At 45.2% G+C, this 24027-nt stretch overlaps 1 protein-coding gene across 2 annotated transcripts in view; it reads right to left on the bottom strand.

The window, feature by feature from the left end:
* ctnna2 (catenin (cadherin-associated protein), alpha 2) overlaps window positions 1-24027 on the bottom strand; it is a 1959617-nt gene that overhangs the window by 877273 nt on the left and 1058317 nt on the right. For both annotated transcript variants that reach the window (XM_072497636.1, XM_072497638.1), the window contains one exon: window positions 20107-20187. In XM_072497636.1, coding sequence (XP_072353737.1) covers window positions 20107-20187 — 81 coding nt within the window. The remainder of the gene's footprint in view (window positions 1-20106; window positions 20188-24027) is intronic.

Genomic DNA, 24027 nt, shown 5'->3' with positions numbered 1-24027 from the left:
TGCGAACCAGGGTGAAGAACGAATACTCCCGCTGCTTCAGGTGCAAGAACCTGCACGGGTCCACTCCTCCCATCTCCCTCATGAGCCCGTCCAGTGCCTTCGTTCCCCCCCCTCCCTACATGAAATGGAACTATATACAATCTTCCACCCCCCTACACTCAGTCCAAAACTGAACTTCAGTCCCATTTCTCATCTCATAGAACAATCATAGAATTTACAGTGCAGAAGGAGGCCATTCGGCCCATCAAATCTGCACTGGCTCTTGGAAAAGGAGGAAAATGGGAGGAAACTGGAGAACCCGGAGGAAACCACGCGGCCACGGAGAGAACATGCAGACTCCGCACAGACAGTGAACCAGCCAGGAATCGATCTTGGGACCCTGGTGTTGTGAGGCAACTGTGCTAACCACTATACTACCGTGCCGCCCAGTCCTTCTGCCTTCACAAAAGACTCACCATCTCAAAGTAAAAGTCTTGTGAGTTGTAGGTCATCCTCAACTTTGCTGGATACACCACGCCTAACCGCACACCACTGTTGTACAGTGCCAACTTCATTCGACCCCAGGCCTCCCACCGCCCCGCCAGTTTCACGGTTAAGTCCTGATTTATATGCAGATACCAGCTCCAGCCCACTGCACTTCCCACTTAAGACCATAAGACCATAAGACATAGGAGCGGAAGTAAGGCCATTTGGCCCATCAAGTCCACTCCACCATTCAATCATGGCTGATTTCAACTCCATTTACCCGCTCTCTCTCCATAGCCCTTAATTCCTCGAGAAATCAAGAATCTATCAACTTCTGTCTTAAAGACACTCAACGTCCCTGCCTCCACCGCCCTCTGTGGCAATGAATTCCACAGACCCACCACTCTCTGGCTGAAGAAATTTCTCCTCATCTCTGTTCTAAAGTGACTCCCTTTTATTCTAAGGCTGTGCCCCCGGGTCCTAATCTCCCCTGCTAATGGAAACAACTTCCCTACGTCCACCCTATCTAAGCCATTCATTATCTTGTAAGTTTCTATTTGATCTCCCCTCAACCTCCTAAACTTCTGCTTTGCCCAACTCAGGAGCTTCTCCTTCACGTGGTAATTGAGAAAACAAATTATTACCGCCCTTGGCGGCTCATTCATCTTCGGTTCAGGCCTCAACAACTGATGAGCCGGATCTAATTGATACCGGGAGGACTTCCCCCTCCCCCAACAGCTCCGGCAACTTCTTGGCAAAGTATTCAGGCAGCCTCGGGCCCTCCACCCCTTCGGACAGACCCACAATTCTTATGTTTTACCGCCTAGATCTATTTTTCAGGTCCTCCATCTTCATTCTCAGACCTTTGTTGGCCTCCACCACTCTCTGCAGCTCGTCACCCATCAAAGTGAGCTAATCGCTGTTTTGAGACAAGGCCTCCTCCACCCCTTCAGATTCTCACCCTGCTCCAATACCTCGGCCAAAGTCTTCGACACCGCCACCTTCACCAGGGCAATTGCCTCTTCCATCAATATCTTAATTGCCGCCATGATTTCTTTCCTCATCACCTCCATGTATTCAAATGGTCATTGGATAGACATATGGACTATAAGGGAATAGTGTAGATGGGCTTTAGAGTGGTTTCACAGGTCGGCGCAATATCGAGGGCCGAAGGGCCTGTACTGCGCTGTAATGTTCGATTTCCAAGTTCTATGTGTTCAGTGAACTGTTTTTTTGAATTCCACAGCCATCACCTCGTTCATCCTTTCTGCCGTGAATGGCCGCCGCCATCTTTCCTGCTGCCGGGCTGACCCTTTCGCTCGACGGCGAACCTTCACTTGCCCCCTTCTTCCCGGCCGCCTTCTTCTGAGTTTTAGACGCCACTCCCTCCGTGTCTTCCTGGGCCTGTTTATTTAAAAATTGCCCCAGGGACTGGGCATTAAGTTCCAAAAAATCGGGCCTCGAGCAGGAGCTACTCAACTTGTGACTTCCTCCTACATGCCGCAACCGGAAGTGAATTATGTTAGTTAAATGTTGCTGCTTAAAAGACTGGTAAGATTTATGGGGCAGAAATGAATCAGGAACCCTTTTGACTTTCTCGCGGAATCTGTGGATTAGTGATAACTGCCAGTGTTGCATATAGCCTCAGGATAAACAATGAAGAACAGTTTGCACACCTCATTTTGTTTGTGGTATGATTAATGGTGACTGGTGGCAAATACAAGTTAGCATCTGGAAGTGAGGCGATAGATTCTGTTTCATGCCACCAATCACATTCAGTTTGTTGATGTATTTAGGGTTACAAAAATGATGCAGGGAGAAATGTGATTTCTTTTTCATCAATTTATCATTGCATTACAATTCAGCTCTCTGTAATTCCAATCTAATTCCAATGATGTTAAGAAGAAATACGTATAATGACATTTTCTACTGAAATTCAGGTAACAAAACAAGATGTGAAATTGCTATATTGCGATACGCCCTATAAATGCTTTGGTTGCAATGCAAAAGACATTTACCAACAGTACTTTATAGTCCACACTCGTTTAAAACTCCATGTATATAATTTTACCAATTACATAACAAACGGAAAAGATTTTTTACAAAATTACAAACTTATTAGAAATAACAAAGAAAAGTACAGCACAGGAACAGGCCCTTCAGCCCTCCAAGCCCGTGCCGACCATGCTGCCCGTCTAAACTAAAATCTCCTACACTTCCGGGGTCCGTATCCCTCTATTCCCATCCTATTCATGGATTTGTAAAGACGCCCCTTAAATGTCACTATCGTCCCTGCTTCCACCACCTCCTCCGGCAGCGAGTTCCAGGCACCCACTACCCTCTGTGTAAAAAACATGCCTCGTACATCTCCTCTAAACCTTGCCCCTCGCATCTTAAACCTATGCCCCCTAGTAATTGACCCCTCTACTCTGGGGAAAAGCCTCTGACTGTCCACTCTGTCTGTGCCCCTCATAATTTTGTAAACCTCTATTAAGTCGCCCCTCAATGTCTGACGTTCCAGTGAGAACAAACCAAGTTTATTCAACCTCTCCTCATAGCTAATGCCCTCCATACCAGGCAACATCCTAGTAAATCTCTTCTGCACCCTCTCCAAAGCCCCCACATCGTTCTGGTAGTGTGGCGACCAGAATTGAACACTATACTCCAAGTGTTGCCTATCTAAGGTTCTATACAGCTGCAACAGGACTTGCCAATTTTTATACTCAATGCCCTGGCCAATGAAGGCAAGCATGCCGGATGCCTTCTTGACTACCTTTTCCACCTGTGTTGCCACTTTCAGTGACCTGTGGACCTGTACACCTAGATCTCTCTGACTGTCAATACTCTTGAGGGTTCTACCATTCACTGTATATTCCCTACCTGTATTAGACCTTCCAAAATGCATTACCTCATATTTGTCTGGATTAAACTCCATCTGCCATCTCTCCGCCCAAGTCTCCAAACAATCTAAATCCTGCTGTATCCTCTGACAGTCCTCATCGCTATCCACAATTCCACCAACCTTCGTGTCGTCCATTGTATTACTAATCAGACCAGTTACATTTTCCTCCAAATCATTTATAGATACTACGAACAGCAAAGGTCCCAGCACTGATCCCTGTGGAACACCACTAGCACAGCCCTCCAATCATAAAAGCACACTTCCATTGCTACTCTCAGCCTTCTATAACCTAACCAGTTCTGTATCCATCTTGCCACCTCATCTCTGATCCCGTGTGACTTTACCTTTTGTACCAATCTGCCATGAGGGACTTTGTCAAAGACTTACTGAAGTCCATATAGACAACATCCACTGCCCTACCTGCATCAATCATCTTTGTCACCTCCTCGAAAAACTCTATCAAGTTAGTGAGACACGGCCTCCCCTTCAGAAAACCGTGCTGCTTCTCGCTAATACGTCCACTTGCTTCCAAATGGGAGTAGATCCTGTCTTGAAGAATTCTCCCCATTAGTTTCACTACCACTGACGTAAGGCTCACCAGCCTGTAGTTCCCTGGATTATCCTTGCTACCCTTCTTGAACAAAGGAACAACATTGGCTATTCTCCAGTCCTCCGGGACATCACCTGGAGACAGTGAGGATCGAAAGATTTCTGTCCAGTCCTCAGCAATTTCTTCTCTTGCCTCCTTCAGTATTCTGGGATAGATCCCATCAGGCCCTGGGTACTTATCCACCTTAATATTTTTCAAGACTCCCAACACCTCGTCTTTTTGGATCTCAATGTGACCCAGACTATCTACACACCCTTCTCCAGACTCAACATCCACCAATTCCTTCTCTTTGGTGAATACTGATGCAAAGTACTCATTTAGTACCTTGCCCATTTCCTCTGGCTCCACTCATAGATTCCCTCCCCTGTCCTTCAGTGGGCCAACCCATTAGAGTGGATTGGAACCGTGCATATTTAATGAAATTAATGTCAATTGATATCTATTGAAAGCCAAAGAACTGCAGAATGTGTGTGGATAAAATATTTTCAAAGCTATGATTTATTTCACAATATCTTGGTGCAACATGATGTGAAAGCGCAGTTTTAACAGTTAAAGTAAATGGGATATAATATTTGAGTTCATTAATGATATTAGACCATGGGAACAATGCTAGGCCATTTGGCCCACTGAGTCAGATCCATTATGTTAGCTACTACAGGCGTATCGTTTTATTACAAGTTCTCTGCTTCGCTCCATATATCTTATACATTTACTTGGGAAGTAAGAACATTTTCACTCTTTGAAATACCTAAATTGAATTTGCAATCTAAGGTCAGGTCCATATTCTTGTAATCCTGTTTTTCAAGAATATCTTCCGAGGATAGCTTTTAACTGACGTTGTAATTTTTTTTTTTAATTCCCCTTGTTCAAAGAGCTATTTTCTGTCTACTATGTCAAGTCCTTTCATATTTAAATCACTTTTATATGGACTATTGGGATCATGGAGGTCTTGTGGCACAGTGGGTAGGATTCCTACCTTGAAACAGAAGCTCCGGGTTTGGACCCACCCCAGGACTTGATAGCCAAGAAAGGTGTGTTTATAATGTGGTCAAACATGTTGAGTGTCAACTTGAAAATCCTTCCAAAACACCAACGGCTGACATTAAGAGCAGGAAAGGCTCCTGCCCAGGTGCACTTGATGTGGAGTGGTGCCTCTGGTGACAGACCAGTGACTGGTTCCAGGAATAACCAACTATGGAAACACCCAAAAGTCTGCCTTAGTGCACTACTAGGTGCAGGAAGAGAATTCAAATGGACAGGGATTGTGCACGTAGTCCACCTTAGGGTTTAAAAAATTACTTCTTCTCAGTTGGTTAGGTTCCTCTTCGAGAGGCACACCAGATCAGATTAAGCAAAAGCAGAGTCCGGGCAGATGTTTGAGGCGTCAGGAAGATTCCGCAAAGCTTTAAGAACTTGCTCGTCCCCATCTCCTCCCACTTTCTGCTTCCAGGGTTGACTTCATCTCACCCCCAAGCCCGGAGCGAAAGTCAGGAAACATTTTACCAACTCACGTCCGGCAAGTTGGAAAATGTCCCCTTTCCAACCACCTGCCTTGGCGGCCAAGGTCCAGCCCACCTGTGTCACACAGTACAAACGTTCCCCCATTCCTTTCACTGATACTGTCAGTAGATATGTGTTTTGGCAAAACTGGTGTGCCTACTTGTGACAATAAGCAATTTTCATTTCATTTCATTTCATTTTCATATTGACAAATATCAGCCAAGGCCTTTGAAGTGATAATAGGCACCTCTTCACTATGGAAGCACTTTATTCAAAAGCCCAGATAATGTCAAATAACTGTTAATGATGCAAAACACCACATTCAAGATTATAGAATACAGTAAATCAAACAGTGGATGAAAATTTCAAAATATCAAACTGCAGAATTATTTCTAATCATCCTCCTTCATACAAAGATGCAGCATAAGTATAAAAAAACAGTGTTGATGTGGAATGCTAAGCACGCAGGAGGACTAATCTTTCAAATATTGTACTCAGAATGCACTGAACCAGACAAGTTAAAAAAAAACACCCAGATCTTTGAGTAAATTAATATCACAAATCTGATATATATTTCCTAATCTTGGACACTTAATATGTTATAAAATCAAGGAGCATGACTTGAACCGAACTTTTAGCAGATCAAGTTCAGTTGCTTGCTCCATCCGGGATATATTAAACGCTGCCATTAACAAAACAGCTGGAATCAACCTCTTACTCAAACAGTGATTTCGGATTCACTCAAATCCACCAGTTCGCTCTATTACAATTCACTGCACAGTTAGCATTCTGATCATGCTTGCTGTTTCCCAAACCTAATCCACATATCAACCCTTCTTTTGTCCCACCAAAGTTGGTTCTGTGGTAAGTACAGAGTAGCCATGGTACTTATCTAATTGGCTGAAAGGTACATTTCTCACCCAAGAGGGACCATTAGCAATTTGTAATCACATACAGTTCCTAAAATAAAATGGTCTCCTTGTTTGGCCCCAGTTGTCTCAGGACCATCAACAAGCCACACAGCTGTGATGCTGATGCCATCTGGTGGTCTTCTGGGATCAGAACTGCAGTTGTATATAATTACCTTAGGACACACACCATTTGAGCATGTGTCTATTTTTTTGATAATGTGCAATTATATTGCTACTTGGAGGAAGGTGTAAATGGTTTTCTAGTGGACATATTTTTTTCATTCCTTCCTGGGATGTGAGCATTGCTGACGACGGCAGTATTTATCACCCATCTTTAATGGTCCTTGAGATTCCAAAACAAGGAGCATAATTCAGGAGGCAGGTTTGCATGCGTTTCTCAAAGACAAGGAACCAGGAAAGACGTACCTCAAGTAAGGAACATTTTCAACTTGGCAATCTGTCTCAGTTTCAAGGGCTATGTTACTCAATATTCAGCCTGGGGAGGAGAGGGTGGGATAGTGTTGGGCCCACCGACCCCAAAAGCAGATTGTAGACCACCAGGCGGCTGAGTGCTGAAGCAGGCTTGCATCAGTTCTATGGGACATTGTCCAGTTTTCTTTGGAAACTGTTCTGTCCTTTGGCCCTCACCCCTCACTCCCACTCGTCCCCCCATGCCACCACATGTACCCCATGTCACCTCATTCTTCCCATGCAACTTCCATGCCCCCTCATACACCACATGACACCTCCCCAGTCACTCACCCAGTACCCATCTAGGGAAGACTTCAGGCGCCATGTGGAGATGAAAACAATTCTAACAAGCTAATACATTTCACATTCGTATGGACTTGAGAGTGAAAAAAATGCTATTAATGAAAACCTTTCAAGCAAATTCTCAAGTGGTGAAGCTATTGTAAAAACAGCATATTTTCTACAGTATCCACATCAGAGACAGCTAATCCTTTAATAGCCTATTTAAACTTAAGAACGCCATGCTGAGATAATTGTAGCTTTTGAAACTCAACAAAGCATTCATAATACATAATATCAGCACTTAGGAAAATATCAACAAAGTCTTCAATGGAAACTCACATTGACAACATAAGCCTGTGTTTTTATTCAAGTTCAAAAAGCAGAAGAATTTTTAAAACTTCAGATCATGACACTTAAACAGACCGTATCTGCTCTTCGGGAGCATTTATATCTACTCCATCGACTCATTACACACACATTGCAAGTGTCCCAGTTGTAACAAAAGTAGTTGAGTCTGATAGCTCTTACTGCTCACACCCCCTCATCCTGCACACACTCCATTCATGCCATCTCATGGCTCCCCCCAACCCTCAATGGCCTGATACCCTGCAAGCCAATCATTGCCTTTCTACTTACCCACATAGCTCCTCATACCCTCTACTGCAACCCATGCCCTCTATCCATGCCCCATATCCCCCATATTCTCCTTGCCAACTTAGTGCTAACTCAAGCTAACCCATGCATCCAACTCATTCCCATAGCCACTTATATCCGCTATGCCAACTTCCTACCAACTAATTCCATCCCGTGCCCACCATCACCTTTTGCTCTTATGCCAATTCACCAGTGTCCACCACCGGCATACCTCATCCTAACATCAAATAAAATAAAGCTCTAAGTACCTATACCCACTTCAGTATATTGGAAAAACCACCAATTGATATAACCCCCATTCAATAAATTCAAAACCTGTTCAAGTACCTAATCCCTTCATGTGCCTAATCCTTTATAAATCATTAATTTGTATTCATAGTCCCACATCAAAGGCAGCTAATCCTTTAATAACTTCTTGGAAACATCAATCAAATTGTGAACTGACAGATCCCCACTGTGATAATGACAAGTTGTCGAAGCAGTCAAGAGTTCTAATATTATGATAGCCCTCAGGCTTTTGTCAACAACCAGCTGCTGAAGTACAGATATTTTCCAATTGAGAGACACAGCAGGCTGTCTCTTTTTTTTCAATTTAAAGAGCATGAATTTCCATAACTTGACAGCAGGACAATGCCATAGACCTCATCCACCTTTTACACTCATTTACATTGAGCGTTGAAAGTCCCAAAAGGGTCCTTGACCTCTCAAAAGGAGTAGCTGATCTCTCCATAGAATTCAGTTATATTTAAACCTTTTCCTCAAATTTGTAAATCCTATGAGTTGGATTTCAGAACCTTTGGTGATAGAAATTGCGTCTGAGTGCAGGCAGCTGTAATATGAAAAATGTTGCTGCCTACATGAATTGAACTTATAAAAAATATATATTGCTTCCACTACCCCCCACCCTGTCCAGTGAAAATAGTGGGTGCCAGATACAGGGGTCAGGCTTCAGATTCAGGGCTCTGACGTCATTTTGGCTAAACCGTGGAGCCCTTCCATCTCTACAAAAATTTGGCCCACAGATTTTCAATGGGAGTTTGTTGTGTTAATAGGATAGAATTTACAGTGCAGAAGGAGGCCATTCGGCCCATCGAGTCTGCACCGCCTCTTGGAAAGAGCACCCTACCCAAGCCTACACCTCCACCCTATCCCCATAACCCAGTAACCCCACCCAACACTAAGGGCAATTTTGGACACAAGGGCAATTTAGCATGGCCAATCCACCTAACCTGCACACCTTTGGACTGTGGGAGGAAACCGGAGCACCCGGAGGAAACCCACGCACACACGGGGAGAACGTGCAGACTGTCCGCACAGACAGTGACCCAAGCTGGGAATCGAACCTGGGACCATGGAGCTGTGAAACAATTGTGCTAACCACTATGCTACCGTGCTGCCCTTAGTGTTGGTCAAGTTATTGCACCACTGAGGTAATCTGATTCCCCTCATCATTCAGTTCAGCGAGTACCTAACCATTCTTATTTTTATTATGATCCCTGCTAGTTGGAGCTGTCTGAAAGCTACTGCCAGTTTGCTGTGGAACATATTGTGAAGACAATAAAAGTACAAAACAGCTGCAGTAAATACACTGCAAATGTATTGATGTAACGAGCTATTGTTTCCAAGTGAAGAACCCCTCTTTCAACATGAGTAATTATCATTAATTAGGTCTTATCTGTGGGAAATGACCATCATGTCAATATGACTCAGCTTGCAAACGGTAAACAAGATATTTAGTGGAAGAAAAAAATGTTTTATTGAACGGTATCAAGGATCTCTTTTTTCAGGCGCTGAGAGTGGGATTTCCCGGCCTTCCTCGCCAGGGGCAACTTCCGATCCCACCGATGGCGACCCCCTACCTCGGCGGGTTCCCTGGCAGCGGAGGGTGCTAAAACTTGGAAATTCAGTTGACAGAAGTGTCATGATATTCAAACACACACATCATGATAGACACACCAACAGACAAATCAGAACACACAACACCACAACCAATGACAGAAAGATATAAAAGCACAGACACGACCCCCGGTGGTCAGTATTAGCTGCAGAGGAGGACCAGGACACATCTGCCACCAAACACACTCAGGGAGACAGCACGTGCAGAGTATCCAGAACGAACTGTATTATAAGAGTTAAAATAAAATAGAGTTGTACCACATACAACTGTGTTGGCTCATCTGTGCACCAGAGCACCCAACACCACATGGTACAGGAGTGGATCGATACCTGCCGGCATACCTCAGTGTACACAGACAACCAGCAGTGCCCAGGCAAAATGATAGAGCTCCCGGTTCCGCAGCCGCTCCAGTGCCACGGCGACCTCCGCGAAAACTGGCGGCGATTCCGGCAAATGTTCGAATTGTTCCTGGTGGCAGCTGAACTCCAAGACCTGGATGATAGCGAAAAAATTGAATTTCTCCTCACTATCGCCGGTGCAAGGGCAAGAGAAATATTCACAAGGTTCAGGTTCTTCAGGAGGCAGCAAAGGTACGATTACCAGGCAGTCCTGGACAAATTCTCCAAGTACTGTGAAGAAAACGCAATCCAATCGGCAAATAAAGGTAAGAAAAGCTGCAGTACTCACCTCGTGACTGGGATCCCGGAGCCCGAATTCCCAGAGGCCGAAATCCCGGGCCTGAGAGAGGGCTGGGTCGAGGTCGGCGGCCATCTTGCTAAAGGTATAACGCTAGCACAGTTGCGCGAGCAGTGCGCAGAACCGGAAGTTTCGTTTGCGCATGCGCGAAATGCTGCGCATGCGCAGTCAAGAAAACGGCCATCGGTAAAGGAACAGCGATCTGAGCATGCGCAGTCGCTTCCTACGTGCTACATACCGAGCGTCAGGATGTTAGAGGCCCCAGACTGCACCAATTTAAAGGGGAAACGTCCCAAATCCAATTTAAAAGGGAAACGTCCCAAATCAAAAAAACAAAAATCTGTTAAAGCTGTAAAACAACCTTCCCTCACCTGGAATGACAGCACAGTGCCGCAAATTGACCCAGGAGATGAATTTGACCTCCGAAGAACCCTCCGACAAGCAGTTACCTACGCACAAGCCGATGATTCCGACCTCGAATACTTCGATGACGATCTTTACAGTGTTTCCGTACCTCGCAAGCCCAATGATAGCTCCATGGTCCTATACGACTATGACTCGGACGAACCTTTCGTGTTGCACATTGGCGGCCCCCACATTGAATCCGACGCAGATGCGGATTCATTTTTCGGATTTGAGGATCTTCAATCCAGCAGATATGACGTTCCAACTTATCAGTACCGGATGATGCTGCAGCCTGACATTAACAGACAGGGAGCGGTGCAAGCACACGGAGAGCGCCCTGCTGCCACACAGAGCGTGGTCCACGTCCCGCTCAACGTTCCCGACTCTATGAAAGAAGACATGCAAGACTCCAGAGTGCAGTCCTCGCACGAACCAGAAGTGACTCCAGTGTCACAAGCTTCCACAGCAAGCTCGTGGACAGACTCCACAATTGCAGAAATGCAAGACTCCAGAGCGCAGTCCTTGCACGGACAAGAAGTGACTCCAGTGTCACAAGCCTCCACAGAGAGCTCGTGGACAGCCTCCACGATAGAAGCAACGCAAGACTCCAGAGCGCAGTCCTTGCACGAACAAGAAGTGACTCCAGTGTCACAAGCCTCCACAGAGAGCTCGTGGACAGCCTCCACGATAGAAGCAACGCAAGACTCCAGAGCGCAGTCCTTGCACGAACAAGAAGTGACTCCAGTGTCACAAGCCTCCACAGAGAGCTCGTGGACAGCCTCCACGATAGAAGCAACGCAAGACTCCAATGTGCAGTCCTTGCAGGAACAAGACCATGAGGGTCTAGCAACCTCTCCTGACCAACCAGCGGCAGATGATGCAAGTCTGCCATGCTCACGTGAACAGCAAGAAGGCTATAACAGCCTACCATGCTCCACTACACAGCAGCATGACCATGATGGTCTCTCATGCTACAATGAAGGGCACAGCGCTGAAGACTGTTCAAGCCCAACTGAAGACAAGCCAAAGGAATCGCCTCGTCCAAGCCCGAAGAAAAAAGGTTTATGCGCTGACCTTCAGGATCATTATAGCCGAACAGAGATTAATAATGCTGCATGGCCACAGAAGGATGCTGAGGATTTGCTAAAGAAATTAATTGAATGTTTAACTTGCAAGGAGCAGACTGAGAATTGCCAGTGTTTTAGTACGGATCGAGAAAATGGACAAGACATTGATCCTCAGGTAATGGAAATAACACAACCTGAATCATATCTACAGCAGGGACAAATGTCTCCCTTCAACACAACGCCGCATATTCCCAACTTCGGAGACCAGCAGTTAGTCAGTAATGACTCTTCAAACCTTGAGGGGAACATTAATTGCATTGAACCTATACACACTCCACTGATAAATGAGCAGAACATTGGAGCAAGAATCCTGAGGACACCGACATCGAATAGCCAGATAACGAATTTAAAACCCACAGCAGGTGGCCGGAACCAGCGTGCACGGTCTCGGCCAACTTCCACATCTGGCACCGTCATCGCCTTGCATGATATTAGTGATGGTGCTACTTCGATGGCAACGACCCATCGGCTACAAGATGCCGTCCACCACAAACATAAAAAGAAAACAGACTCCACCTTGTTCCTGGCATGCAGGGCGGATGGATTGGTGCGTAGGCGCAATCAGCGAGCTTTGCGCCGCCTTCCACGCTCGCAACTGAACCGTACGCACACGCCGGATCCTCCACTGGTTCCCAAGGATGACTTCGTGGAGATGCCACGGATCATGCCCCTTCCATCGCCACCAGAACCAAACCACAGCCAAGGCAACAATAACAAAGATGTTGAATGTTATATTTGCACGAATGAAAAACCAAGCACTGCACGAAGTACAACAAATGGTAAAGTAGAGACTTCGGCAACAGCATCACCTCCAACAGTCCAAGGTGAACCAGTGTGACCACAAATCTCCACAGCTGAACCGGCTTGAGGACCAGCCCATTCTTGAGGCGGTCACCCATTAGACTGGACTTATAACGCTGTTCATACGTTCAAAAAGTCAAACACTTCTGTATTATAACCTGTTGTTGTTTATTGTTCCAGATATCGTCTGACCGGACCACTGTTCAAGTTTTTTTTCTCGCATCCATGTTTTGTTATGGTACAACCTTGTTAGTGTGACGCACCCGACATCGCCCCATGTAAATAGTTACGTCATATACACACGCTGTACACAACACACACACACACACTCTAGATGCACTCACGAAGGCACATATCTTTGTAAAAAGGGGGGATGTCATGATATTCAAACACACACATCATGATAGACACACCAACAGACAAATCAGAACACACAACACCACAACCAATGACAGAAAGATATAAAAGCACAGACACGACCCCCGGTGGTCAGTATTAGCTGCAGAGGAGGACCAGGACACATCTGCCACCAAACACACTCAGGGAGACAGCACGTGCAGAGTATCCAGAACGAACTGTATTATAAGAGTTAAAATAAAATAGAGTTGTACCACATACAACTGTGTTGGCTCATCTGTGCACCAGAGCACCCAACACCACAAGAAGTGGGACTGGTTGATCCCACCACCAGCCTATGGCAAGCCACCTCCGCCACCGCAAAGGCGGGGGGGTATCAGAACACCCCACCCTTACGAGCATGCATTCCCGGTACCCTTTATCCCTTTGTTCATGATTTTTAATATCTACAGTTTTTGATTTTAGCATATTGCTTTTAAAAATATGCGGCACAAATTGGGTCTGCTGTTTGTTTTCTGGGTGGAAATTGTCAGCAAAAGGGCCATAGGTTTGGTTGTTTTCCATGCCCCATTAACGCCTGGAATAGTTTCCACCCTATATTAAGTTGGGCACGTTGTCAGGCATTTCAGGCACCAAAAGGGAGCATTAATTAGGCACATTCTTGTGTTAATCAGGAAACAGGTCCAGGTTTAGGACCTTTTCCTGAAATTGGGATTCAACAGGCATCGGACCTGACCTGCTCAGATTTTCCTGGCATTAATTTTTTTTTTAAATGTTGCATACCCAATTCATTTTTTCCAATTAAGGGGCAATTTAGCGTGGCCAATCCACCTACCCTATACATCTTTGGGTTGTGGGAGCGAAACCCACACAAACACGGGGAGAATATGCAAACTCCACAAGGACAATGACCAAGAGCCGGGATCGAACCCGGGACCTTGGCGCATGAGGCAGCAGTGCTATCCACTGTGCCACTGTGCTGCCTCCACTGTGCCACCGTGCTGCCTCCACTGTGCCACCGTGCTGCCTCCACTGTGCCACCGTGCTGCCTCCACTGTGCCACCATGCTGCCTCCACTGTGCCACCGTGCATTTCCTGGCATTAATATACAGCTGCCAACTAATACTAATTTTTGGAAGAAAATTTGAAAAAAAAGAGATCATTTCAAAATCAACAGTGACATGAGGAAAATAATTTTTAACTTAGCGAGTGGTTAATGAGATGAAAATGAAAGTGAAAATCGCTTATTGTCACAAGTAGGCTTCAAATGAAGTTACTGTGAAAAGCCCCTAGTCGCCACATTCCGGCACTGTTCAGGAAGGCTGGTACGGGAATTGAACCTGCGCTTCTGGCCTTGGTCTGCTTGACAAGCCAGCTATTTAGCTCACTGTGCTGAACCAGCTTCTGGTAAGGAGCTAGAATGTAACACCTGAGAGTATAGTGGAGCCACAAGTGTGGTTTCTGAAAGAGAATTAGATAAACTCCTGAAGAGAAAGGAATGCAGGAATATAGGAAAATTGTTGGTAAGTGTGACTAACTGAGCTGCACTGACAGAGACCCAGCCTGGGATAAATGGCCTCGTTTTGTGCTGTAACCATTCTATAATTTTATGATCCAAATAAACTTCCCTGTGAAACCAGGATGAACCAGGTTGCTCCTCTAGACATTACAGGGATGTTTCTGGATATTATCAATCCCATTTCCATTTTACTGAGTTACTCAAGGAGCACTGCTGAACTCATGCAATTCGCCTAAATTAGCTTGTAAATAAGTGGCAAACTGCCTCTGGAGGCAAAGCCAAGCTAAATTATTAAAATTATGCCTGAGGTTCAAGTTGTAGCAAGCCTTGGACCTACTACTTCAAATAGGCATGCTGCGTGCCTTATCAGTAGTGGGCCCAGAAAAGGATCTTTATCGAATTCAAAACTCCGCTGCCCTTGTCTTAACTCACAGAAAGTCATGTTCTTCGCTCATCTCATGCTGACTGGCCTACATTGGCTCCAGGTCAAGCAATGTCTTGATTTTAAAATTCTCATTCTTGTTTTCAAATTCCCCCACATGGATTTGCCTGAGCTCCAGGATCCATGAAACTTGGGTCTTCGGTGACTGCCTGTTGTCCCAGCAGTGACCACTACTCATGCCTGGCACTGCTGCGACTATTCAGAGCTTCCCACCAATCGGATTGGCTGGCAGCTCTCCAGGGCAGAACTTTGTGTGTCTGAGTGACAGAAGTCCCAAATCTCAGCTAATAAAGGCCAGCCCAGCATATTATCACTGTGAGACAGACGGATGTCTTGTCGATGGGTGCCGACAGACGTTTTGGCTGTGTGCGGCTGATGGGCAATTAGTCCTGCCATAAAATTCACCTCAATGACTCCATAAATTGAACTTCCTTCTCTGGTTTGTATTTTCATTTAGATGCTACTTGCAATTTCCTTATTAGTTGTTACCGTTTTACATACATCAACATACATGAGTCAATCACGTGCAACCCAGACTTTGCATGTGAGGCACTTTCCATTTTTCTCTTGACAAGTGTTGCCTGAACTTCCTCAGAGCTTATCCTGATCTTGCACAGAGATTGTATCTAACATCTCGGAAATTCTGCTGATCCCTTGCTTCTAACTTGGTACAGGGAAGTGTATCAGTGATTCTACTGATTAAATAAGTCGGGCTCAATACCACTCTCCAGCCACAGCCTCATCGTCAAAATTCCCTCCAAAAATTAAGCTCACACTTAATTCTGATCAGTTTAAAATGAGCTGCAGTTATGCTCCAAAGTGTTCAGTTTTTGGCTCATGAGGTTGAGAGATGAGGAAGTAGATTCTGGTCAATTTGTTAATTAACAGAAACACAGCTTACTGTGGCTAGAATTTGAATAATTTTACCTTGGACTGTGACTTTGGAAAGAAAGGTATGTGCGGTAACTCAAAGCACTTTATTGTCTTGCTTGCCCATTGAGCCATTTGAATTGACTGTTTCATAACTACCCTGAGAATACAATATCTGGCTGTAGTAGCTCTTAGCCTGAGCCACCCTGAATTTGATGACTTTGCACACAGCAGATACATTAGCAATTTCTAGAGAATAAGACCCTGGGAAGGGAGGTGCCTTAAATCATACTTCAGAATTTGCCTCGAGTTGGCAAAAAGGCCAGAAGAGAACCAATCAAAAAAGGGGCACAGCTGCAGGAGGTTAAACGATAGGACAATACCGTGCACTCTTAAATATAAAAGCTTCTGGAAATATCACATGGTATGAGTAGAAATACGTTTAGGTCATGCAGATGTGCTTTCTTCCACTGAAATGCAGGGAAGATTGAGTCAAAGGCTGTAGAGATTTCAGTTGTCCAGCCTGAATACAGTGACAGTCGACTAGTGCACAAACGTACCAGAAATTGATGCGAATTGGAATGTGCGTGTGTGGCTAAATACACCTGGGTGAGCTACAAGCAACTACCGATTAGCTGTCAACTTACATGAAAAGTCTGATCCACTATAATCAAACTGTGGTTCCAAAAATGATGTGAGATGATAAATTTTCTATTTCCTTTTGAAACACTTTGAGTTGTTAATATCAAAAGAATCAATAAGACATTTACAGTGTGTCTTAATGAATTGACATTCAAATTACATCAAGTGTTAAGACATACATCAGAAATACTATTTAACATCTGTTGCAGCTAAGCACATTATTTAACATCAGGGCAGGCTTTTGTCAGCAACCAGCTTCTGAGATTCATAATCACATCATTAAGTGTGATTGGTCTGCACTCAAGTGGTCTTTAACTGGGACATTGAAAGGAATGTAAAGCTCGAGATTTGACTGTTTAACTAGACTGAATGAAATGGTCCCAATCAGGAGAGTGTTTTCACAGACTGTCATTCCACCTACGCATCGAAACAAAAATTAAACTTTAACTAGGATAAGTTGAAGCAGAGCATATTTCAATCTTATTTTTCCAAAGACTACCATTGCTGCCTTAGAATAGCAGCCCATTTATTGGTACAAAGACGATAAAAATGTCTATTTGCCAAGGTACATGGTGCTCTCCCGTTAGCTTAACAAAGTATATTTAGTGAAACCATGCACATGTACACACACAGATACACACAAACACTTACACACACACAAACACACTATTGTTTACAAATACTTACACACACATATGAAAGCATTTAATTTATCATCGAATTATCATAGAATTTACAGTGCAGAAGGAGGCCATTCGGCCTATCGAGTCTGCACCAGCTCTTGGAAAGAGCACCCCACCCAAGCCCACACTCCCACCCTAGCCCCATAACCCAGTAACCCCACCCAACACTAGGGGCAGTTTTGGACACTAAGGACAATTTATCATGGCCAACCCATCTAACCTGCACATCTTTGGACTGTGGGAGGAAACCGGAGCACCCGGAGGAAACCCACGCACACACGGGGAGGATGTGCAGACTCCACACAGACAGTGACCCAAGCCGGAATCGAACCTGGGACCCTGGAGCTGTGAAGCAATTGTGCTATCCACAATGCTACCGTGCTGCCCCAAATGCATCTGAAGCGTCTATGAGAAACTCAGGAGAGGGATTTCTCAGGTCATCCTTGTGATGCCATGGAATCTTTCTTGGCACTCTGTACAAGAAAGCTAAACCTGAATATGCAAACAATGTCAATAATAATAATAATAATCGCTTATTATCACAAGTAGGCTTCAATGAAGTTACTGTGAAAAGCCCCTAGCCGCCACATTCCGGCGCCTGTTTGGGGAGGCTGGAACAGGAATTGAACCCGTGCTGCTGGTCTTGTTCTGCATTACAAGCCAGCTGTCTTAGCCCACTGTGCTAAACCAGCCCCAATAGATAGAACCAGTCTTCGTAGTTTTTCTCGCCTCTTCCACCACCCTTTGTGCCATTCATTTCCCCCCATTTTCGAGGGAGGTGTGCTCATCTCATTTGGCATTTCGACCTACTGTTCAACATCAGGTCCCGACTGGGCTGGTGAAATGGGAATCCCACTATAGGGATTCCCCGCACTGGCAGAGGGGTGGTGGTTGGGGGAGGGAGGGGGGAAACCTCACCTCACTTCACTTCCACCTCACTTCCACGATTAGAAAGCAGGTCTTCATGACTTCAAGGGCACTTCGGAATGGGCGAGAAAAAGTGCTGGCCTAGCCAGTGACACCCACGTTCCCCGAAATTGTTTTTAAAAATCTCCCCAAAATCTTGGAAACCACAGCTGCCCAGGGCAAATAGATTCCTGAGGTTTTGGAAACCTGCAAATAGAGTCATAAGAAATGTCCATAGAACCCCACCAAATGAACCCTGGTTATCTTTAAATTAGAGATATTTCTGTGCTGTGAGAGGGAGAGAGTTTCCAACCCTCCCAGAAAGAGCAGGAGTTCCCAAAATCTAAGCCTCCTCCCAGCAACCCAGGGGATCAGGGATATAAATTTCCTGTCATTGTACATCCCACTCTGTGAGGTGACTTTCAGAAAGTTTCAATCACCAACAGTGTACAATTGTTACTATAGGGCTGTAGGTGACGTATGTGGATCGAAGGTTTAGATAGCAATCTCTATTCTTCCAATTCTCCTTTCGATTCATGTGACTGCCAACATTTGGCTGCACATTCTGGTTTCTGCAGGCTCTACCTTGGAAGTGTGAATCAGACATCAACACAATCAGCACTTGATTTGTTAACCTGATGCGTCCCAATTTTGACGCATGGCTATTAAATGGGAGGCAAGTTGGGTCTCTGATATCCTAGGTCTGAAATAAGGATATCGGAAATAGGGAGATGCTGGGTTGGCAAGAGGGCCGTTCTGCCTTTCCCCTCTTCCCTGACCTTGATTTCCCACTTTGCCTATTCCTGGGTGGTCTGTTGGTTTCTGCAACATCTCGTACAACACCTGCTAACGTCAACCCACAAACCAAAACGTTCAACCACAGGCGATGCAATCTTTATGCAACAAACGTTGAGAGAAGTCATATGATCAGAGATGGGTGAATGCACCACTGGCGGCACTCTCCGTTCTGCTGGCAGTGCAGCCCTGCTCACGGGTTTCTCAGCGGCGTGGGGTGGCAACAATAGGAAATCCCATTGGCCAGCAGAGGGAACGGAGGATCCCCCTGTCCACGCCAATGCGCCGCCGAGGAACACACCGCTGGGGAGGTGGAGAATTCACATTGAAATGTCACGTGGTCAGAATGTCAAGCGGTAAATCCTTCAGAAATACCTCTTCCTGTACCAGCCTCCCCGAACAGGTGCCGGAATGTGGTAACTAAGGGCTTTTCATAGTAACTTCATTTGAAGCCTACTTGTGACAATCAGCGATTTTCATTTCATTTTTCATTAGGAAGAGCAAATACTTTATTGAAAGGATTCAAACAAAGTGCTTAGAAAAGACTATTTCTCCTAATCTGCTTCCAGTGCAGCTTTAAAAGCATATTTCAGTGGTGATGAGAACATTGCGGAATAATCATTTATCGACTTTTCCTGCCTGGCTCCAGGAACTCCCAGGTTGCATATGGCAGGGCAAATCTTCCTCTATTTTATCTGACAGTGTGCCTTTGCACAAATCATTGTGACTTTTCAATTCCCATGCTTGTGATCCTTATGACTTCTGTGAGTGAGACGGTGATTCAGTGCCAATTACTGTTAAAATCAGTGAGATTTTGGTGCAGTGGAGACATTAATCCTGTTTGTCTACAGCCAGATCACCGAGGTTAAATGACAGTGCTCCTGCCCTGTCCAAAACCCAGGTGGTTCAAACAGCTCGATCTCTCTGGAATATAAACATTGTGCAAGAATAATTTAAAGAAGTTTCACAGCCCTACAAGAGATATGTGGTGTTACAAGGAGGAATGCAATCTTTTTCTTAAGCAGGAGATGGAAGAGGATGGCATGATAGTCATTAACCCTCATCAACACAAATGACATTTGAAATTAGCTAGTACTTAGCCTAATTCTATGCAAAAACGAAGTCTCCAAAATATAATTATTGAACGACTACAAGATAGCAAATAATTTACCTGTCGCCGCAGATCCCTTGTTTTCTTTGTCATTTTTTCAATGGCAGCGTTGAGTGGGTCCCCTTTTTCTTTCCTGCCAGTCTGAAAGAGATAATACGTTTCATTTAGAAATATGTTTGAAGAGAGTGACATTTAATTTATGAAAGGACCAACCTCATTATCAGAGTTGAGTTATTTTTATTTTGTTACTGTCACCCATCCAAACGTGAATGGAAACCTGGCGAATTGGCCCAGAATTGTATAAACTTAGAAAACATTGTCAGTTGTATCCAGCAATGCATGGGGAATTCCTCTTTGTTAGTCTGCTGCATATTGCTCAACATTTTTACATGGTTATATCAATGTTCATTCTATGCAGTCCAGCATGTTGGATTAGATTGGATTTGTTTATTGTCACGTGTACCGAGGTACAGTGAAAAGTATTTTTCTGCGAGCAGCTCAAACAGATCATTAAGCACATGAAAATAAAATAAAATAAAAAGAAAATACATAATAGGGCAACACAAAGTACACAATGTAAATACATAGACACCGGCATCGGGTGAAGCATACAGGAGTGCAGTATTAATCAGGTCAGTCCATAAGACGGTCGTTTAGGAGTCTGGTAACAGCGGGAAAGAAGCTGTTTTTCAATCTGTTTGTGCGTGTTCTTAGACTTTTGTATCTCCTGCCCGATGGAAGAAGTTGGAAGAGTGAGTGAGCCGGGTGGGAGGGATCTTTGATTATACTGCCCGCTTTGCCCAGGCAGCGGGAGGTATAGATGGAGTCAGTGGATGGACGTCATATGGAAGACATATCACCACAATGTGATGGACAGCATTTTCAGAGACAGATAGGGGTCAGAACAAAGGCAAATGTGTAATTTTGTGCCCTTGAACAGCAGGCAGGTTTCTAGGCACACTACTATTCCCCAGCCATTTTCAGGAATTGGATGTGGGATAGCTACCCACCTGCAAGTGGAAGATAGCTTGATCAATTCAAAGACTAATTAAGTCAACTTGCCAATCAATCAGGGCTCATTTCTTCTGTAAAAACTGTGGTGGTATTTGAAATTTGGCATTCTTGTGTTTGTCTTGATGAGCACGAGATGAAAGGCTTTGGCAACATGCCTCTCTTTAGCATGCCTCGAAGGCTGAAAGCTTTGATCTCCATTGTTTACATTCTCCTAAAAGCTTTCTGACTGACAGATCGAGGCAGTTTCAATGGGGAGATTCAGATTGTATATTTTTATAGCTCTGCAGGGATCTATTAACTTAGGGTGGCAGCTATTTTCTGAACGCCAGATTTTGAGCTGCTTTTTTGTTCTCAAATGCTTCCTAGAAAGTGCAGCAGATCCCTAGTGGCAATTTGGCACAGTGGTTAGCACTGCTGTCTCACAGCACCAGGGACCCGGGATTAATTCCATCCTTGGGTAACTGCCTGTGTGGTGTTTGAACCTTCTCCTCGTGTCTGCGTGGGTTTCTTCCAGGTGATCTGGTTTCCTCCCACATACCAAAGATGTGCAGATTAGGTGGATTGGCCATGCTAAATTGCCCCTTGGTGCCAAAGGTTACGGGGTTGGGACGGGAAAGAGGGCCTAGGTTAGGGTGCTCTTTCAGAGGGTTGGTGCAGACTCAATGGGCCAAATAGCCCCCTTCCTCAATGTAGAGATTATATGATTCCATGATTTAGAGAATGTAAATGAATTAGATCAAAGCTTTCCACCTTCGAGGTATACACACAGACTTCTTTACTTTAAAGGGCAGTGAAATTGAATGTGAAATGAAAATCGCTTATTGTCACAAGTAGGCTTCAAATGAAGTTACTGTGAAAAGCCCCTAGTCGCCACATTCCGGCGCCTGTTCGGGGAGGCTGGCAGGAATTGAACCGTGCTGCTGGCCTGCCGTGGTCTGCTTTAAAAGCCAGCTATTTGGCCCTGTGCTAAACCAGCCCATGTTGTGTGAAAACAACTTCAAAGGTTTCCACTTCTTTAAGGAATTACTTTTATCTTCGTCTCACAGATCTTTAAACTTTGCATACTGACAAATTATTGAGAGGATTCAGGGGTACAGATGGGATCACCATCACTTTATTATGAGAAAACTTTAACTTTCACAAACTGACTGACTGTTTAAAGGGTTTAAAGGCTGCAGATGGGGAGAGCTGCCAAACGAGCCCCACCCCAGGAAAGACCCCTGACCTGAGCCCCTCCAGCCCAGCAAACACCTTCCTGACCCCCATCTCGCATGAAGGACCAACCCGGGCACCCTAGCGGAAATTTGTGGGAGGATACCTACTGCCTTGCCTCCCCTCGGACTGCAAAGTGCAAGGTTGGAACTCCCAATGCGCAGGGCCTGAAAGAGGGGGGAGCTGAAGGGGTGGTCTGGGGGGATTTATGGAGCACTCTGTGGGTTGGGGGGTACTGGGAAGGGGATGGCTGAAGGGGATTACTGAGGGGGGGTGCTGAAGGATGAGCCTGAGGTGGCGGAGCCTTGCCAGCGATTAGGGTGGGATGGGGTGCCCTGCCAGCGATCTGGGAGGAGGTTCAGCAGCTGTTAGAGATCGGAGTGTTCTTTAAGAAGGGTGTTCTGATCTCAGAGGTGCGAGACCTGTCAGAGAGATTAGGTTGCACCTGTCTCAGTTGCACTGCGGACCTCAGTGTGTCATTGAATGCTACGGAAAACCCGATTCAGGTAAAAATGAATTCCAAGTGCTACGGCATGGCATGTTGGGGCCGCTCCCAGCACACATAAACTAAACAGCTGAACAGAAGTCCATTTTTCCCACTTTGTTTCCAAGGCTAATGATGTGGAAACAGTCATCATTAACGCTAACAGGATTTTTAATGAATTTTCATCACCATATGATACAGCACAGAAGGAGGTCATTCGGCAACTGAGAAAATGAATCTGTGGAGATCGTTATGGAGAACATGGAAATGGCAGAAAGGTTAAACAGATATTTTGCATCAGTCTTTACGGTGGAAGATACATGTACAGCTGGGGATTCTCGGGAGTTAGGAGACCGCAGCCTCAAACCGGCCACGCATATTTAAACGAGCCTAACAGCGAGGGCATGATCCAGATTGAGGTGGGCACCGTGAGTCAGGTGACTTGTGCTTGGTTCAGTGCCTGGCATGAAGCCCGTTTTAGGCTTCTCTTGCAATGCTCCTGGTGCTTTGAGGTTGGCGCCAGGGGTAACAGGGTGGAAAAAAAGTGTCCCACATCTGGAGTAAAGTGAGCAGTTTTGGACCCTTTATTTCATTGGAGGCGGTTCAGAGAAGTTTCATTGGATGATCACCAGTATGGATGGATTGTCTTATGAGTAAGAGGTAAACAGGATAGGACTCTACTCATTGAATCATAGAATCATCGAATTTACAGTGCAGAAGGAGGCCATTTGGCCCATCGAGTCTGCACAGGCCATTGGAAAGAGCACCCTATCCAAGCCCACACCTCCACCCTATCCCTGTAACCCAACCCAACCTTTTGTTTGGACACTAAGAGCAATTTAGCATGGCCAATCCTCCTAACCTGCACATCTTTGACTGTGGGAGGAAACCGGTTCACGCGGAGGAAACCCACGCAGACATGGGGAGAACGTGCAGACTCCGCACAGAGAGTGACTCAAGCCAGGAATCGAACCTGGGACCCTTGGAGCTGTGAAGCAACTGTGCTACCCACTGTGCTACTGTGCTGCCCATTGGAATTTAGAAAAATGAGTGGTGATCTAATTGAAAAATATAGGATTCTTGAGGAGCTTAGCAGGGTTAATGCTGAGAGGATGTTTCCCCTCATGGGGGGTCGACGACCAGAGGGCATAGTCTCAGAATAAAGGTGAGCCAATTTAAGACTGAGATGAGAAGGAATTTCTTCTCTCAGAGGGTGGTGAGTCTTTGGAACTCCTTACCACAGAGAGCTGTGGGAAAAGAGGCCTTGTGCA

This window comes from Scyliorhinus torazame, chromosome 3, assembly GCF_047496885.1.
Source record: "Scyliorhinus torazame isolate Kashiwa2021f chromosome 3, sScyTor2.1, whole genome shotgun sequence".
Lineage (NCBI taxonomy): Eukaryota > Metazoa > Chordata > Chondrichthyes > Carcharhiniformes > Scyliorhinidae > Scyliorhinus > Scyliorhinus torazame.
Note: the sequence above shows the minus strand (reverse complement) of the source record. Positions and strands in the feature narration are given on the sequence as shown.